The following is a 16,697-nucleotide window of genomic DNA, read 5'->3' as shown; positions in this document are numbered from 1 at the left end:
ATAGGGAGTCTGTCATTTAATTCTCTTTATTCAAGGATAAAACAAAATCATTACTTTTGATCAATAAAAGGCTAACATAAACCTAATTGAACAGGCCAAAAATGCTTCGCTAATCTATTTTTCTATTGTACCTTATTATAGGAAATTAACGATACATGTAATTAACGCAAATTTCAAAAATTCGCGTTAATTTCATGTACGTTTATTAACGTTATAGTTAATTAAAGTCGTGCTATTTTACAGCATTATTATTTTAAGACTTCTTCATTTCCGGCAAAGTTATGTTTCCACGTCCATCTACTTCTCCGTCAAAGCTACAGGAATAACAGAGGCAGTGGAAAGCGCCGGGACGGGATGTATTACATCCTAGACCCATTCGTTGAATATAAATCACTATTTGGTCTGTTTAAACATCTTTGTTGTGTATATGGTTTATCAGAATTAAACCTCAAGCTCTGTTGTTGGACGTTGTTCTTTTGTCTTTTGAATAGCTCAGGTTGCTGTAAAAATTATTACATGAAATTCGCGTTAATCAACTGCATGCAAGCACACACCATACGAGAATTCGCGTTAATTAAATGCATGTTAACATAAATTTTCGACAATTCGCGTTAATTTTATTACGCGTACATTTTGTTCGCGTTGTTAAAATGCTTCGTTGTATTCCTATAATAAGGTATTTTTCAAATAGTCGGTATACTGGCGCGTAATATTTTAAGCTTCGATATTTGAAAAACTGCTTTTCTTGAAAAAAACCTACGTACATAAATGGCACTAATCTTAGTACACACAACCTTTTGTAAACCTTACTAGGAGAAAGACATCCAAGATCACTTAACCTGAGTGTCTAATGTACAAAGAATGCAACTCGAACTACAATTCATTGTTGAGAAATGAAACCTTTACTGTAGAGGCTACGTCAGACAAGTTAAGTTACTTTGGTCTATTCAGCTATATATTCCTTCTTCAGTCACTGATCATGAAGTTCGGTCTCTACAACTTTTTTTCTAAACACACTATAATGTTAATTTTTCATCGTTACAATTAACTCACAAATGAAATCGAAACCTGTTCGAATAAACTTTTCCTTCTTCAGTCTTGTGACCTTCGCACAAAGCGAAATCTTCGCTAGCGCACAGCAGGAGCTTGCGAAACGCTTTTCTAAATGTCCCTTGTCTCCAGCCGTAAATAAGAGGGTTAAGGCAGGCGTTTATACCCAGGACAAAGACGTAAATGCTGTATCTGAAGCATAGTTTACGAATGATAAACAGTACACCAAAGAAATAGTACCTTGATACGACCCACAACGGGACGATACTGAGAAAACAGACTCCAACAACCCATCAATGGCGAGAGTGTAGGCGCCTTTTAGCTCTTCCTTCATGGCGGTCATACCTTGGATGTGGATTTGCTCGTTTATCTGTCTTCTATGCTTATAAGACACGGCAAAGACGCATCCGTATGAACCAGGTATGATCAATAAGGGGATGAGAAGCAGCGATATCAACAAGAAGATGTGATAAACGTTGGTTGAAGATGACATGGTTGACACTTTTTGTTCCTTGTAACTAAATCATGGATGCAAAGATTGGAAAAGCCTCTCAGTCGTTGGCCGGTTCGCTGCTGTCTGCTCTGAGCCCCAGAGGAAGCAGTAAAGTAACAGCAACACCCAACAGCCAGACGATGAGGCAAGCGATCACTGTTCGGCGATTAGTCACTATTGTGAGGTACCTCAATGCGAACGTAACGGCAATTGCGCGTTCGACACTGATTAACGCGAGATGCGTCATCTAACGTTCCGTTTAGCTCTGCTGTAGAATTCTTCTTTTGTCTCCCGGGAATAGAAATTCCTCATGCAGTACTCTTTCTGTCTCCTAAATGGTATAACGCTTTCGATGAAAACGCTAGCACAGTTTAGGGAACTCAGTTAATGAAACAACTTCGAACACAGACATTTGCATTTGCATGCAAAAATATTGTTGTTCTGAAGCACACACAACGATGTTACCAATCTGCCTAGTAATGGGCATTCACATCCATGCGCAAAAAGTGCACAGTTGATTTACAAATTGTTGTTAAAAAACTTAAAGCTTTACACTATTCTAGTCTACTATCCTTAAGATTCAAGCACTGAAGTATACCGTCTACAAATCGTACTTAAGTAAAAGACTAAAATCTCACAATGATCGCTGCAAATGACAACTGAAATTCACTACTTAGTTATTCAGTTCTTAGTAACTTAAAGTTATCTTTTTCGCCATAAGCGAAATACGTGCTAAGCGCGCCTCAGGAGTTTGCGAAACGCACTTTTAAGTCCCTCATGTCTCCAGCCGTAGATAACAGGGTTAAATGAGGCATTTATACCCATTCCAAAGTCGTAAACGGCGTACTGGATCCACGGTTTGCGTATGATTTTCGGTGCCCCAAAGAAACGGAAGCTCGTTACCACCAACAACGGGACGAAACTGAGGAAACATACTCCAACAACAATGGCGAGAGTGTAGGCACCTTTCAGCTCATCTTCGATGGTGGAGAGCACTTGAATGTTGGCTTGATCTCTGATCTGTTTTCTGTGCTTGCTAGATACGACAAAGACGTATCCGTATGAACAAAAGGTGATCAATATGGGGATGACGAGCAGCGATATCAACAAGAAGACGAAACAACCTCTGGTTGAAGATTGCATGGGTGTTACCTGTGTTTCCCGGGATTTATAGCATGGATGCAAAGCTTGGCCAAGCTTTGCGTAGGCAGGTTCGCTGCTGTCTTCTCTAAGCGCCAGAGGAAATAGTAACGTAACAGCAATACCCCACAGTCAGACAGTGAGGCAAGCGATCACTGCTCGGCGATTAGTCATTATTGTGAGGTACCTCAATGCGAACTTAACGGCAATTGCGCGTTCGACACTGATTAACGCGAGATGCAGAATGATGACCGAAATGAGTACGAGGCTGAAACGTGCACTTGATGCGCACAGAAAGTGGAGGCTTGAATTATCGATGTTGTCTCCAAGTGGAAGAGCGATAGAGGCGATGTGGAGGATGAACGGAATCACTGTCAAGATGTCCGCTATAGACCGACTCACCAGAATACAGTTGGATGCAGTTCGCAGGCTTGGAAATTTGTGAAACGCTTTGAATACCAGATAGTTGCCCAAAATGGCAGCGATAATCGCAATCGCTTTGAAACTGAGCGATATAATTTTTACCTCATCTGACGTTCCTTGTAGCTCTGCTGTAGAATTATTCATTTTTCACCAGGGAAGGGAAATTCCTCATACAGTACTTTTTCTGTATCCTAAATGGTATAACGCTTTCGATACTGAAAAACGTCTTTATAGTTTTGGGTACTCAGTTAATGAGAACATTTGACGAATATAACAGAGTTTTGAGTAATATTGCGATGTTTATTATTCATGTTACACTTTGTTTTACCAGCTTTCTTTTGTTTGATAACTGTGTGGATTTAGATAAAGAAAAAAATCTATAACATTTAAGAAATGATTGACAGTTCCATATATCCTTTTAAAATGTTTAGCTTTATTTGGCCTTTGGGGGAAGGCACAAAGTGTCCGCGATGATAGAAAATGTGTCTTACTTAAAACAACAACAAGAAGATGTGATAAACGTTGGTTAAAGATGGCATGATTGACATTTGTTGTTCCTTGTAACTTAAGCATGGATGCAAACGTTGGTAAAGCCTTCCAGTCGTAAGCAGGTTCGCTGCTGTCTGCTCTGAGCCCCAGAGGAAACACCTACGTAACAGCAACACCCCACAGCCAGACAATGAGGGTATACTCAGTTAATGGAACAACTTGACGCATAATGTTTTTTAGCAATATTACTGCCAAAAGAACCACAAAATTGGAGCACAGACATGATGCATTTCCAAGCAAAAATAGTGTTGTTCTGAAGCACGCACAACGATGTTACAAATCTGCCAGGTGATGGGCATTGACATCCATGCGCAAAGAGTGCACAGTTGATTTACAACTTGAAACTTTACACTACACTAGTCAACTACCCTTAATATTCAAACAATGAAGTATACCGTCTACAAATCGTACTTAAGAGACTCAAAATCTCACAATGTTCGCTAGGAGTGACAATTGAAATTCACTGCTTTGTTCTTAGTAACTTAAATTCACCTTTTTCGCGCGAAGCTACTCTTTGTGACAAGCGACTTTGACGGCCAACTGTGCAGAAATGAAAATCGACACACTTCTTGCTAAATAAAAAAATAGTTTTAAAGTGGAGTCTGCCTCAAAAAATGTACCGCCAGATCACACCGCTATTTGTAGAAACCAGCAGAGCGTCCAGTTTCAAGTTTGCCACAAAAACATTGCGTGACATGAATGACGTTACCTCTTTTAGTTACAAAAATAGCATCAAATTGTCAAAGCAACTACAGTTTCACAATGGTGAATATTAGTACTTTGCCCCTTAGGCTTTTTTCTTTGTCCTCCTGCCGAAGCAAAGAAGAGAACCTGATTGCAGATTAGCCCAAAAGTCGACCCAGTGTGCCTACAACGATTTACTGTCAAAACTGAAATGAAACCGATTGGCCCAGGCTATCCCCGTCGTTTTTGGCCGACAGGAGACTATCGACCACGACGCCCAAAGGGTAAAACACGAATCGGCCTTGTGCCCGATTAAAAAGGCCTCTCCTTTTGATTTTCACCAGTGTGAACATTTCAGATATAATAAGTGGTGTTTATGTGAAAGTATTCTAGATCATGGGCTAAAGGTAGTCACTGTTATAGCAAAACTGAGCTCCAGATGGTTTCTCTGACATCAGTAGAGGCCATACTGAGTGTCGTCTCCATACTAAGCTTTATAAATTTGCGTGGAAAGTTTCGGCAAACAATTCGCAAACGGTACACCGAACAGACCTGGGACTTAGAGAAATTGTTTATTTATTTATCTCCTATAATATTCATAGCTTCTGTAGTTGAATGGTTTCCAATTTATTTTATAATTGCATGACAATGAAAACCGGCCATAGCATCCCATTCAGCAGGAAAAATAAATACTCCTGATTGCTAAATACTACAGAAACCGAGATAAGCTTCGGCGGTATGGGCCACTTAGCTCAACGCAGACGTTACACTTATGGAATGCTAAAATTTTCTAACTCTAAGCATATTTCTATTTCGTCACCACTGCTACAGGGATCACATGAGATTGCATCGCACATGCGCACGTCAGCGCTTATCGCTTCGCGCGTCACTAAGCAGCAAAAATTTTTGCTGAATGAAATTCTGTAAAATTCCTTTTGTACTCGCTTCATTTACGCTATTTGAAAGAACAAATCATCTACTGGAGGAATATGAGCGGTGACAACGGGGAAAAAAACAGATTCCAGTACCGACTTGGTCAGGATTGAAGAGAAAAACAGCTCGGCCGACATGGCGAGCGTCTTGCAAGGCTTACAGAGCTCACTCACACAGCTTGCCGAGGTTTCGAAAGCCCAAACCGAAGCTTTCAATAGCCTCAGAGATGACCTCCTCCTACAACCCGACCCAGACGAAGAGGATGAGGAAGTCGATTTGGATAAGACGCCCAATTCACTCGACATAACAGCGGCCACAAATCAATTGCTCGACTCGAGCAACGGCCAAACACAGAAGTCCGCTCCTCCCACTTCGGACACTTCGCGCTCTGACTCAGAGCCAAAAAACGACCTTCTAGACAGCCTGACTCAGGCCTTATTGTCAACTAGCAAAAAGTCCCCTGATATTTAGGGGAAAATTGCCACACTTGTCGACAATATTCTGACCGGAGAACTGTCGCAATACTCAGTGAAGGAGAGAGGCGAGAAATATCCGCCGCCTGCAAATTGCAAATATCTGACACCAACCCTGTTGAACGAAGAAATCTGGGATTTATTGAGTAGAAAGAACAGGTCAGTGGATCTGGCTTTCCAACGTGTACAGGAACCAGTTATTCATGGGTTATCCTCACTCTCAATACTCGCCGACCGGCTATTCAAAGATATTCAGAGCGCGAAAACTGTTAACGCGCGCGAAATTTTAACGCATGTGATGGATAGCATTGCCCTATTTGGACACGCGAACTGGAAGCTAAACATGAAAAGGCGAGAAATCATTAAACCGGATCTTAATCCGCCTTATACCAGGCTGTGTAAAGAGGACATCAAACCCTCGACAAAGTTGTTTGGCGACGATTTATCCAAACACCTCAAAGAAATGTCCGAATTAAAACGTGCCGGACAACAGATGCAGAAAGCGACCAGCGGTTCAACCTACACTAATAAAGCCTCGAGCTCCAAGGCACCACGGTCGAAGCCTTATGACCGACCGCTAAATCGTCTGAATGCATTCAAACGCCGTCCTTTTTTAGGGCACGGTCGAGCAGCAACCCAGACAAAGGCGAACAAGAACTTCCCAAAGTCCCAGTAGAACAACAGGTAAGGAAATAGTGCCCACCACAAATATTAATTTAGATTATTTGCACAAAAGAGCTGAAAATTTCAAAGCAGGGCAGGTGACACACCATTTGCCAATGTGGGAATCATTGACTAATGACCCAGTCATTTTAGATGCCATAAAGCATCATCATATTGAGTTTGAGGCTGAGTCCCCAACACAGAGGACCAGACCTAACAAAATCCATTTCTCACCAGAGGAAATCGCTATCATCGATGCAGAAATTGCTAAACTTGTGAGTAAGGAAATTCTTACGCTAGTGAACTATACTTCTGATAGTTTCATCTCAAATATTTTCATTCGCCCAAAAAAGGATGGTACTCACAGGATGATACTCAATTTGAAACCACTCAATGAATTTGTTGATTACCACCATTTCAAAATGGATACATTCCGAACTGCCCTCAAGCTCATACGACCCGGTTGCTTTATGGCATCAGTAGATCTCAAAGATGCCTATTATTCCATCCCCATAGCAGAGGAGGACAGGAAGTTCCTTATGTTTGAATGGAAAGGGAAATACTACCAATTCACAAGCCTACCTAATGGCTTGTCATCTGCCCCAAGGATTTTCACGAAAATCCTCAAACCAGTTTATGCACATCTACGTTCTAATGGACATACATGTATGGGGCATATCGATGATTCCCTCCTCATTGGTCAGACCTTTCACTTGTGTCAACAAAATGTAATGGATACTGTCACTTTGTTTACCAAGCTTGGCTTCACTGTACACCCTGTGAAGTCTGTACTTCAACCCCAACAAAATATAGATTTGGGTTTCGTGCTCGACAGTATCACTATGATGGTAACTCTCACTGAATCTAAAGCAGTGAAGGTCAAATCTGCTTGTGAAAATTTGCTCCACCAACGGACAGCTACTGTCCGTACTGTTGCTCAGGTCATAGGCTTCCTTGTTTCAAGTTTTCCAGCAGTGGAATTTGCAGAAATGCATAACAGGCACTTGGAGCTTGATAAAATTCGTGCACTTCGTGAAAGCAAGGGAAATTTTGATGCCATTATGACCCTTTCTCCCTCGTCTAGAACAGAATTGACCTGGTGGGTAAATAATGTCATACATGCATCGAAAGCCATTAGCCATGGCAACCCTAACCTCACTCTCACCACTGACGCATCTAATGCGGGGTGGGGAGCTGTGTGTGGAAATACTTCCACTGGGGGACTTTGGAGTCTGGAGGAACAAGAACACCACATAAACTATCTTGAACTGAAAGCTGTACTACTGGGCCTGCAATCCCTTTGTGCTCTTATAAATGGGAAACACATTCTTGTTCAATCTGATAACACTACCACTGTGTCATACATCAACGCCATGGGGGGTATTAAATCAATCCCATGCAATGACATGGCCACCAATATATGGGAATGGTGTATACAACGCAACATTTGGCTTGGTGCCACCCATATCCCAGGGAGTCAAGGGCTCACCGAGCTCACCGAGACTCAACAGAATGGTCCTTGTCGCAGGAGGTTTTTAATGCCATACAAGAACGATGGGGCCCGTTTGAAATTGACTTGTTTGCCTCGAGACTTAACTTTAAGGTCCCTCGATATGTCTCATGGAGACCTGACCCTGGGGCACAGTTTATTAATGCTTTTTTCATGGACTGGAAACCTCATTACTTTTATGCCTTTCCACCCTTTAGTATCATTGATCAAACAAGACCACTCAACAGGACTCCTCATTGCTCCACTATGGACAACACAACCATGGTTTACACCTCTACTGAACCTTCTAACAGACCACCCCCTAGTACTTCCCCAGTCAGACACTCTTCTACTCCAGCCCCACAGCAACGCAGTTCACCCCCTCAGCAAGCGGTTGCAATTGATAGCTTGCAAAGTATCAGGGAATCCTTCCGCCAGCGAGCTATTTCAAGCGAAGCTACCAACATCATCTTGCAGTCCTGGTCAGTTGGTACCCAAAAACAATATGCCCCTTATATCAAGAAGTGGCATGACTTTTGTTCTAAACGGGAAGTTAATTCGTACAATCCACCTTTGAACACAGTGCTGGATTTCTTAGTCCGTTTGCATGAACAAGGATTATCATACACAACTATAAACACTGCAAGAAGTGCTCCTTCTGCGGTCATTCTTCCCACGGACAATGTGAACATAGGGAGCCACCCCATTGTCTCCCGCTTCATGAAAGGCATCTACAAAAGTAAACCACCTATGCCACGGTACTGCACTACATGGGATGTAAACCAAGTCCTTTCTTATTTGTCATCGTTGCCCAAGCCAACTGAATTAAGTCTGAAATTCTTGACTCTAAAACTGACAATGTTAATTGCACTTGTCTTTGCCCAAAGAGGACAAAGTCTCCACATGTTAGACACCCAGTTTATGAAAGAAGGGGATACTTTCTTTGAGTTTGCCCCACCAGAGCATATAAAACAAAGTAGACCAGGATACAAGGTGCCTTCAGTGCTTTTACAAGCCTACCCTGTTGACCAATCTCTCTGTGTTTTTACTCACATGAAAGAATATCTACAGAGAACAAACTCACTGAGAGGTTCTGAAACAAAGCTTTTACTTAGTCATGTAAAACCACATTACCATGCCTCTAAAGATACCATATCAAGGTGGATTCGTTCTGTAATGGCAGATGCTGGGGTTGATGTTAACACCTTTAAACCTCACAGTACCAGGGCAGCAGCTGCATCAAAAGCAAAAAATGTATCTGTTCCAATCAAGGAAATTCTAGATACTGCTGGCTGGTCTTCAGAAAGAACATTTGACAGATTCTACAACAAGCCCTTCCAAGGGAATGGTGGTTTTGCCACATCTGTGTTAAAAATTGACTAGCTAGAAATGCACTTTACTAAACCCCTTGACTGTGGGTGCTGACGGCTTACATGTTAAAATGTTTGCTCAAATGTTTAAATTTTTCACTTTTATTCAGACCTATTGTACACGAATAGGTATTACATTTTGATTAAATTCCAGTTGTTACACATTTTATTAGTATTTCCTCATGTGAATGTCTGGGCTTTGAAGTCTCATGGGATCCCTGTAGCAGTGGTGACGAAATAGAATTGAGAAATTAAACGAGACTTACCTGTAAGGTGAAGTTTGATTGGAATTCTATGAGTCACCTACTGCTACAAAGGGATCACATGCCCACCCTGTTATATTCAATCCTCTCCCTAGAATTGTGTTTATTAACACTCTACTACATGAACACAATGGTTGTGAACCAACCTCAGCAGTTGAGGGGACTTACTACATTTATTCACTTCTGGACGACATTCACATTCGAGCTTTAAAAACTGACGTGCGCATGTGTGATGCAATCTCATGTGATCCCTTTGTAGCAGTAGGTGACTCATAGAATTCCAATCAAACTTCACCTTACAGGTAAGTCTCGTTTAATTTCTCAATTTGTCTGTACATATGGCCATCTGCTTCCTTTGTTTTCGATCTACGGGAAGATGGAAAATTATCGGGAACAGAAACCTCTTAAGGACGGGACACACTAGGCGACAAGTCGCAGCGATAGGTCTCTGCGACAAGTCGCTCCGTGTGTACTGCTTCAAAACAAGTCGCTGCGACAAGGATCTTGTTCGGTGCACACGCAGCAAATTTGGAAGAGTGGTAATGTGAACTAGTTTTCCAATTCAATATTTCAAAAATATGACACTCTCTCATTGGTTAATTCATATTTTGTCACTGCGACTAGTTGCAGGAATGTGCACACTCTGCGACAGAGCTGCTTTTGCTCATTTCGTCGCTGCGATCAATCGCACGAATTCAAACTGGTTTGAATTCGTGCGACTGATCGCAGCGACAAGTTTTACTCCTCAGAAGGCAAAAAGAAACAACCTAAGAACAAGAAAAATACTTCTCTGACCTAATTTCTGTTTATTTCATTCTTGTTAACTGATAATAATGATAAAAATGACAATAGTCCTTTATTTTATCACAATCTGTATCGCCTGGTTAGTCGTGTACTTGCTAACAAACTAGCAGTTATAATGTAAATTTACATATACAATGAATCAAAGTAAGGAATAATAAAGACTTGAGACAACTGTTGAAAACTCATTTTTTTAACTACTAATAAGATTTATAATATGACATGTTTCTGGCACTGACTGAAAAAGTAAACTACTGAAATTGAATTTCTTAATTGAGGGATCCATTTTCACTTTCTTCTCGATAGAAGGATCTTTTTCACTGTTGTGTATTGGCATACAAAATTCTAACCTTCCTCATCTTTAACCAGGAAACAAAGCTAGAAAAAATTCCACATTTGTGCAAACGTACACTGTTTGTAGTTCTCACTACCACTTAATCTACTTGTTTTCGAGGTAAAGGACACTCACGCAGGTTCCATTGCGCAAGAAGTGCATTACCTTTGTACACGGCAAATTGTTCTTCAAGAAAACTAAACATTCTCTTTCCGCATGTCGATTTCATGCAGGTTAGGCTTATCGCACTTGTGAAAGCCGGCTTCCGCTTGAGAATCGGACGCCGCACATACGAATAAGCTTTTAACTTTTACTGAGGGAAAGAAATTGTCGATTTTGTAATTTTTCAGAAGGAACGTGAGTGCCATATTATTCATATTGGTCATATATTTGGCAGCTGTTTAAAACTTAGTTTTAATTATGTTGGAGATCAACTGTTTTGCTTTTTCCATTTTCATTTTAAACTAATATAAACTACTTCACCGCCTATTATTCGAGTACAGTGTTAATTTCGGTGCTATAAATTAATTTGGCTAAAGGATATTTTTTATTGATCGATTTTTTATTAACAAAGCATGAATTCGTTATAATCGGACGGCAGCAATAATACTGTCCATAAAATAGGTTGGGTTATTGACTTATAAGCGCCAGGTGTCTAAAGAAATCCACGAATGTATTGGGGGCCTGTCATTTTAATTTTCTTTATTCAAGAATAAGAAATAATCATTGTTTTTGATCAATAAACGACTAACATAAACCTAATTGAACAGGCCAAAAATGCTTCGCTGATCTATTTTTCTACTGTATTTTTCAAATCGTCGGTATACTGGTGCACAGTATTTTAAGCTTCGATATTTGAAAAATTGCTTTTCTTTAATAAATCTTGCATAAATGGTACTAATCTTAGTACACACAACCTGTTTTAAACCCTACTAGGAGAAAGACTTCCAAGATCACTTAACCTGAGTGTCTAATGTACAAAGAATGCAACTCGAACTACAATTCATTGTTGAGAAATGAAAACTTTACTGTAGTAGCTACAACAGACAAATGAAGTTACTTTGGTCTATTCAGCTATATATTCCTTCTTCAGTCACTGATCATGAAGTTCGCTCTCTACAAGTTTTTTCTAAACACAGTATAATTTACTTTTTCGTCGCTACAACTCACAAATGAAATCGAAACCTGTTTGAATAAACTTTTCCTTCTTCCGTCTAGTGACCTTCGCGCAAAGCGAAATCTTCGCTAGGCGCACTACAGCAGCTATCGGAACGCTTTTCTAAATGTCCCTTGTCTCCAACCGTAGGTAAGAGAATTAAGACAGGCGTTTATACCCAGGGCAAACTCGTAAACGCTGTATCTGAAGCATGGTTTACGAATGATAAACAGTACACCAATGTAATAGTACCTCCATACGACCCACAACGGGACGATACTGAGGAAACAGACTCCAGCAATAATGGCAAGAGTGTAGGCGCCTTTTAGCTCGTTCTTCATGGCTGTCATACCTTGGATGTGGATTTGCCCGTTTATCTGTCTTCTGTGCGTATAAGACACGGCAAAGACCTATCCGAATGAACAAAGTATGATCAATATGGGGATGACAAGCAGCGTAATCAACAAGAAGATGTGATAAACGTTGGTTAAAGATGGCATGCTTGACATTTTTTGTTCCTTGTAACTTAACCATGGATGCAAACGTTGGTAAAGCCTTCCAGTCGTAAGCAGGTTCGTTGCTGTCTGCTCTGAGCCCCAGAGGAAACACTTACGTAACAGCAACACCCCACAGCCAGACAATGAGGGTATACTCAGTTAATGAAACAACTTGACGCATAATATTTTTTAGCAATATTACTGCCAAAAGAACCACAAAATTGGAGCACAGACATGATGCATTTGCACGCAAAAATAGTGTTGTTCTGAAGCACGCACAACGATGTTACAAATATGCCAGGTGATGGGCATTGACATCCATGCGCAAAGAGTGCACAGTTGATTTACAAATAAGTGTTAAAAAACTTGAAACTTTAAACAACACTAGTCAACTAACCTTAATATTCAAACACTGAAGTATACCGTCTACAAATCGTACTTAAGAGACTCAAAATCTCACAATGTTCGCTAGAAGTGATAACTGAAATTCACTGCTTTGTTCTTAGTAACTTAAATTCACCTTTTTCGCGCGAAGCGAAATACGCGCTAAGCGCGCTTCAAGAGTTTGCGAAATGCACTTTTAAATTTCTCATGTCTCCAGCCGTAGATAACAGGGTTACATGAGGCATTTATACCCATTGCAAAGTCGTAAACGGCGTACTGGATCCACGGTTTGCGTATGACGCGCGAGGCAACAAAGAAACGAAAGCTCGTTACCACCAACAACGGGGCGAGACTCAGGAGACATACTCCAGCAACAATGGCGAGAGTGTAGGCACCTTTCAGCTCATCTTCGATGGTGGAGAGTCCTTGTATGTTGGCTTGATCTCTGTTCTGTTTTCTGTGCTTGCGAGATACGACGAAGACGTATCCGTATGAACAAAGTATGATCAACATGGGAATGACTAGAAGCGCTATCAACAAGAAGATGAAATAACCTCTGGTTGAAGATTGCATGGGTAGCACTTGCTTTTCCCGGGTTTTATAGCATGGATGCAAAGCTTGGCCAAGCCTTGCGTAGGCAGTTTCGCTGCTGTCTGCTCTCAGAGCCAGGGGAAATAGTAACGTAACAGCAACACCCCACAGCCAGACAATGAGGCAAGCCATCACTGCTCGTCGATTAGTCACTATTGCGAGGTACCTCAATGCGAACTTAACGGCAGTTGCGCGTTCGACACTGATCAAAGCGAGATGCAAAATGATGACCGAAATGAGTACGAGGCTGAAACGGGCACTTAATGTGCACAGAAGCTCATGGCTTGAATCATCGATGTTGTCTCCAATTCGAAGAGCGATAGAGGTAATGTGGAGGATGAACGGAATCACCGTCAAGCTGTCAGCTACCGACAAACTCACCAGAATACAGTTGGATGCAGTTCGCAGACTTGGAAATTTGTGAAACGCTTTGAACACCAGAGAGTTGCCGAAAATGGCAGCGATAATCGCAATCGCTTTGAAACTGAGCGATATAATTTGTACTTCATCTGCCTTTCCATTTATCTCTGCTGTAGAATTCTTCATTTGTCTACCGGGAAGGGAAATTCCTCATGCAGTTCTTTTTCTGTATATCCTGAATGATATAACGCTTTCGTAAAAACAGAGCTTTGAGAAATATTGTGATGTTTATACTTCCTGCTGCTCTTTGTTTTACCAGCTTTCATCTCTGATAATAGTGTGGATTTAGATAAAGCCAAAATCTATAACATTTTAGAAATGATTGACAGTTCCATATATCCTTTTTAGATGTTTAGCCTTATTTGGCCTTGAGGGGAATGCAAAACGTGACCGCGATGATTAAAAATGTGTCTTACTTAAAGAGCATTGACGCAGTAGTTGCCAACACTCGTGACTTTTCCCAAATTTTATCGGAAACATTTCGGTGTGTCAATTGTTCGGGTGCATGACTTGACGTTTCATTTTTATGATTTAATTGAGACTCAGGATCTTAACTCTTTTCATTTTTATATTTTGTTGATTTTGCGCAATTTTCGAAAAATGTCAAATCCCAGATGGCTAGTGCCACTGAAATAAACATTTTAGGTTGCGTAGCAAGGTTGAAGGCTATTGACAGCGTGAATACGTTCGGAAATACGGCAGAAGGCAGAACGAATTCGAAGTAAAAGAATGAAATAATTTTTGTCTGGAATTTTTTTAAAGGGCGCTAAGGCAGATCTCGGTGCACAACAACGTATTACCGACGTAGGTTCTTCAAAGAAGCTTAATTAAGATTCTCTATGCGAATGTCGCATTTGCTTAATATCTTATCACCTATCTTGTGCTTACGTTTATGCTTCTGATTGCGTTAGTCGTACTACTTCAATTTGGCTTACTTTACTCAGAGAACTAAATTGACGAGTTAGTAATTTTTAAAAACGAACACTTTCAAAAAGATAAACCACCAACGGAAATTTGCTCAATACAATAAACACTCATTTATGACGAGTGTAACTTTTAAAATTGACTTCCTGCCGTAAAAATTAAAAGCTCGTGTTATTTGCCATGTTTTGTGCAGCTGTTTTTATTTAGTCCGCGAATAAAAATATTTCAATATCCGTTAGAAAGTATTTTTAGGACGGTGGATCAAACGTTTTTATGTCAAAAACTGGTAAAGAACTTTATCATCTTTTTAAATATATATTTTTAATTTCATAGAAATAATTAATGTTGGATAAAAAGTGTACAAAAAATAATAATTTTTGTAGTTTTTATTGCTTTTTACAAGCGACCAAGCTGGTACGTTTTTTAGCATGGTAATCTGGCGAAAAAAAACCTGTCAAAACACGATCCGTGGGTTATTTTGTTCACGTCCATAACAAGCAATATATTGAGTGGAGAAAGAGTTGATGATTATATTTAATTTCGTTGTTCCGATCCATAGATGCCGGATCTTAAAATTTTATCCTTAAAAGCTTAAGTAAACTCAAGGAATATTATTTATGTAGCTTATCACGTACGTTATTACATGAAATTTTCGCGACACGTTAATTTCGCGATTTTGAGGTGCGCATATTTCGCGACACTTACATTTCGCAATTTTGCGAGGATTTTGTATTTTGAATCACTTTAATTTCGCGTTTTTGAGTAAGACACAATTTTTAGTTCCTTGGCAATATTGTTTTACATGCCCTTGAATTAAATAAAAACGACTTCATCAATGAAAAAATAACGTCAAAATAAACAAAAAAGCAAGTGTAGCTCGAACAATAAATTTCGATTTTTACATACTACAAAGAGAAACGTTTTCTTGTTAAGCAAAACAATGATGCATTTGGGCTCAAAAAGGATATTTATTTTGCAAAAATAAGTGGGTTTATGTAGCTTGTTACGTAGCTGCTGGTTAGTAAGTTTCCTGCCAACTTCTGGTACATAATTTCCGTGGGCTCTTAGGTGAAGAAGGCGCGGTCACATCGTTCTTTCCCTCATGGCTCTCAACGAGTGAAGGAAATTTTCCCCTCCCTCCGCTCCCTCTGTTCTGTTCTTGTTAAATTGGGTTGGCGGGGTCTCCCTCGCCTTTGCTGGGATAATACTTTGAGGTTTTCATATTTGAGCTTTCTATCCTTGATATGAAAATAAACGAAATATGCCAAATGGTAGTCTTGTTTTTTATTATCCCAACAAACAGAGCTTTGCCAAAGAAACAGATATAATCTTATATTTATGCTTGGTATTTAATTTAGGAGAAGCAGGGTACATAAATAGTGCTGTCCTGAAGCACACACAACAATGTTACAAATCTGCCTGGTAACGGACATTCACATCAATGCGCAAAGAGTGCATTGCGATTTACAAGCCATTCCTGTGCAAGACAGAATTATAGAGCACGACCGAAACATCAGACACGCCAGTACCCAGACCCCGCCGTTTCAGAGCACTCCCAAACTGGACACTACCCGCTTTGATATTAGGTACTTTTAAAAATTGTGATCCTCTTTGGTTCACATGCAGGGTCAAAAAGGGAACTCAGATAACATCGTCACTTCAATAGCATTAACAGAGAGTGTGGATTTAAAATTCCAGGAGCATGGATGCCCACGATCATGAAACACTACCAAAGCAGAACTGTACAACAGCGGACCGTGGAGGGCACGTCCACCGGAACAGCGAGAATCGAAAAACACCAGTCACAGCTGTTGAAAACCAACCAATCATAACGGAGCGTTGTGGTTTATAAAGTTACGCGTAACCAATCGACCTTATCACCTGATGAAGACTAGCAGTATGCAGTAGAAACGTCATCAGAAGTGACTACATTCTGAGACAGACGATAATACTTTATTATTATCATTGTCATTATCGTTATCGTTATCATCATCATCATCATCATTATTATTATTAATTGTTTTTGTTGCAGTACTTTATCGCGATGAACAACAACCTTA

The 16,697-nt window shown here is 40.3% G+C and overlaps 3 protein-coding genes and 1 pseudogene across 4 annotated transcripts; 2 read left to right on the top strand and 2 right to left on the bottom strand.

Moving 5' to 3' along the window:
- Positions 1 to 1,355: 1,355 nt before the first annotated feature.
- Positions 1,356 to 14,137, bottom strand: LOC144630156 (adenosine receptor A2a-like). Of its 2 annotated transcripts, none has more exons than XM_078488448.1 (2): positions 12,839 to 14,137; positions 1,356 to 2,249 (listed from the first exon to the last, which is right to left on the bottom strand). In XM_078488448.1, exon 1 carries the CDS (start codon positions 13,837 to 13,839, stop codon positions 12,865 to 12,867), a length of 975 nt encoding a protein of 324 aa, XP_078344574.1. In that variant the 5' UTR covers positions 13,840 to 14,137; the 3' UTR covers positions 1,356 to 2,249; positions 12,839 to 12,864. The 2 variants fall into 2 exon arrangements, with proteins under 2 accessions (XP_078344574.1, XP_078344573.1); XM_078488447.1 differs by lacking the exon at positions 1,356 to 2,249 and adding an exon at positions 11,227 to 12,231 and having other exon boundaries at positions 12,839 to 14,136.
- LOC144629601 (uncharacterized) lies at positions 2,276 to 3,250 on the bottom strand. Its single transcript, XM_078487839.1, has 2 exons — positions 2,871 to 3,250; positions 2,276 to 2,579 (listed from the first exon to the last, which is right to left on the bottom strand). The coding sequence occupies exons 1-2, from the start codon at positions 3,248 to 3,250 to the stop codon at positions 2,276 to 2,278; spliced, it is 684 nt and encodes a 227-aa protein (XP_078343965.1).
- Positions 5,408 to 6,421, top strand: LOC144629901 (uncharacterized; annotated as a pseudogene).
- On the top strand, positions 6,525 to 9,280 carry LOC144629599 (uncharacterized). The gene is made up of 2 exons (XM_078487838.1): positions 6,525 to 7,939; positions 8,116 to 9,280. Exons 1-2 carry the CDS (start codon positions 6,525 to 6,527, stop codon positions 9,278 to 9,280), a joined length of 2,580 nt encoding a protein of 859 aa, XP_078343964.1.
- Positions 14,138 to 16,697: the final 2,560 nt, after the last annotated feature.

Source organism: Oculina patagonica, chromosome 11 (genome assembly GCF_052425735.1).
Source record: "Oculina patagonica isolate OP01 chromosome 11, crgOcupat, whole genome shotgun sequence".
Lineage (NCBI taxonomy): Eukaryota > Metazoa > Cnidaria > Anthozoa > Scleractinia > Oculinidae > Oculina > Oculina patagonica.
This window is presented reverse-complemented; position numbering and strand designations above follow the sequence as displayed.

Excerpts from the sequence above, each read along its gene's own strand:
- LOC144629599 (XM_078487838.1), top strand. The coding sequence starts at position 6,525 with ATGTGGGAATCATTGACTAATGACCCAGTCATTTTAGATGCCATAAAG. Across the intron at positions 7,940-8,115 it reads AATGGTCCTTGTCGCAGGAG|TATCATTGATCAAACAAGAC; the intron begins GTTTTTAATGCC and ends TCCACCCTTTAG.
- LOC144629601 (XM_078487839.1), bottom strand. The coding sequence starts at position 3,250 with ATGAATAATTCTACAGCAGAGCTACAAGGAACGTCAGATGAGGTAAAA. Across the intron at positions 2,580-2,870 it reads GCCGTTAAGTTCGCATTGAG|CAAGCACAGAAAACAGATCA; the intron begins GTACCTCACAAT and ends TGTCGTATCTAG.
- LOC144630156 (XM_078488448.1), bottom strand. The coding sequence starts at position 13,839 with ATGAAGAATTCTACAGCAGAGATAAATGGAAAGGCAGATGAAGTACAA.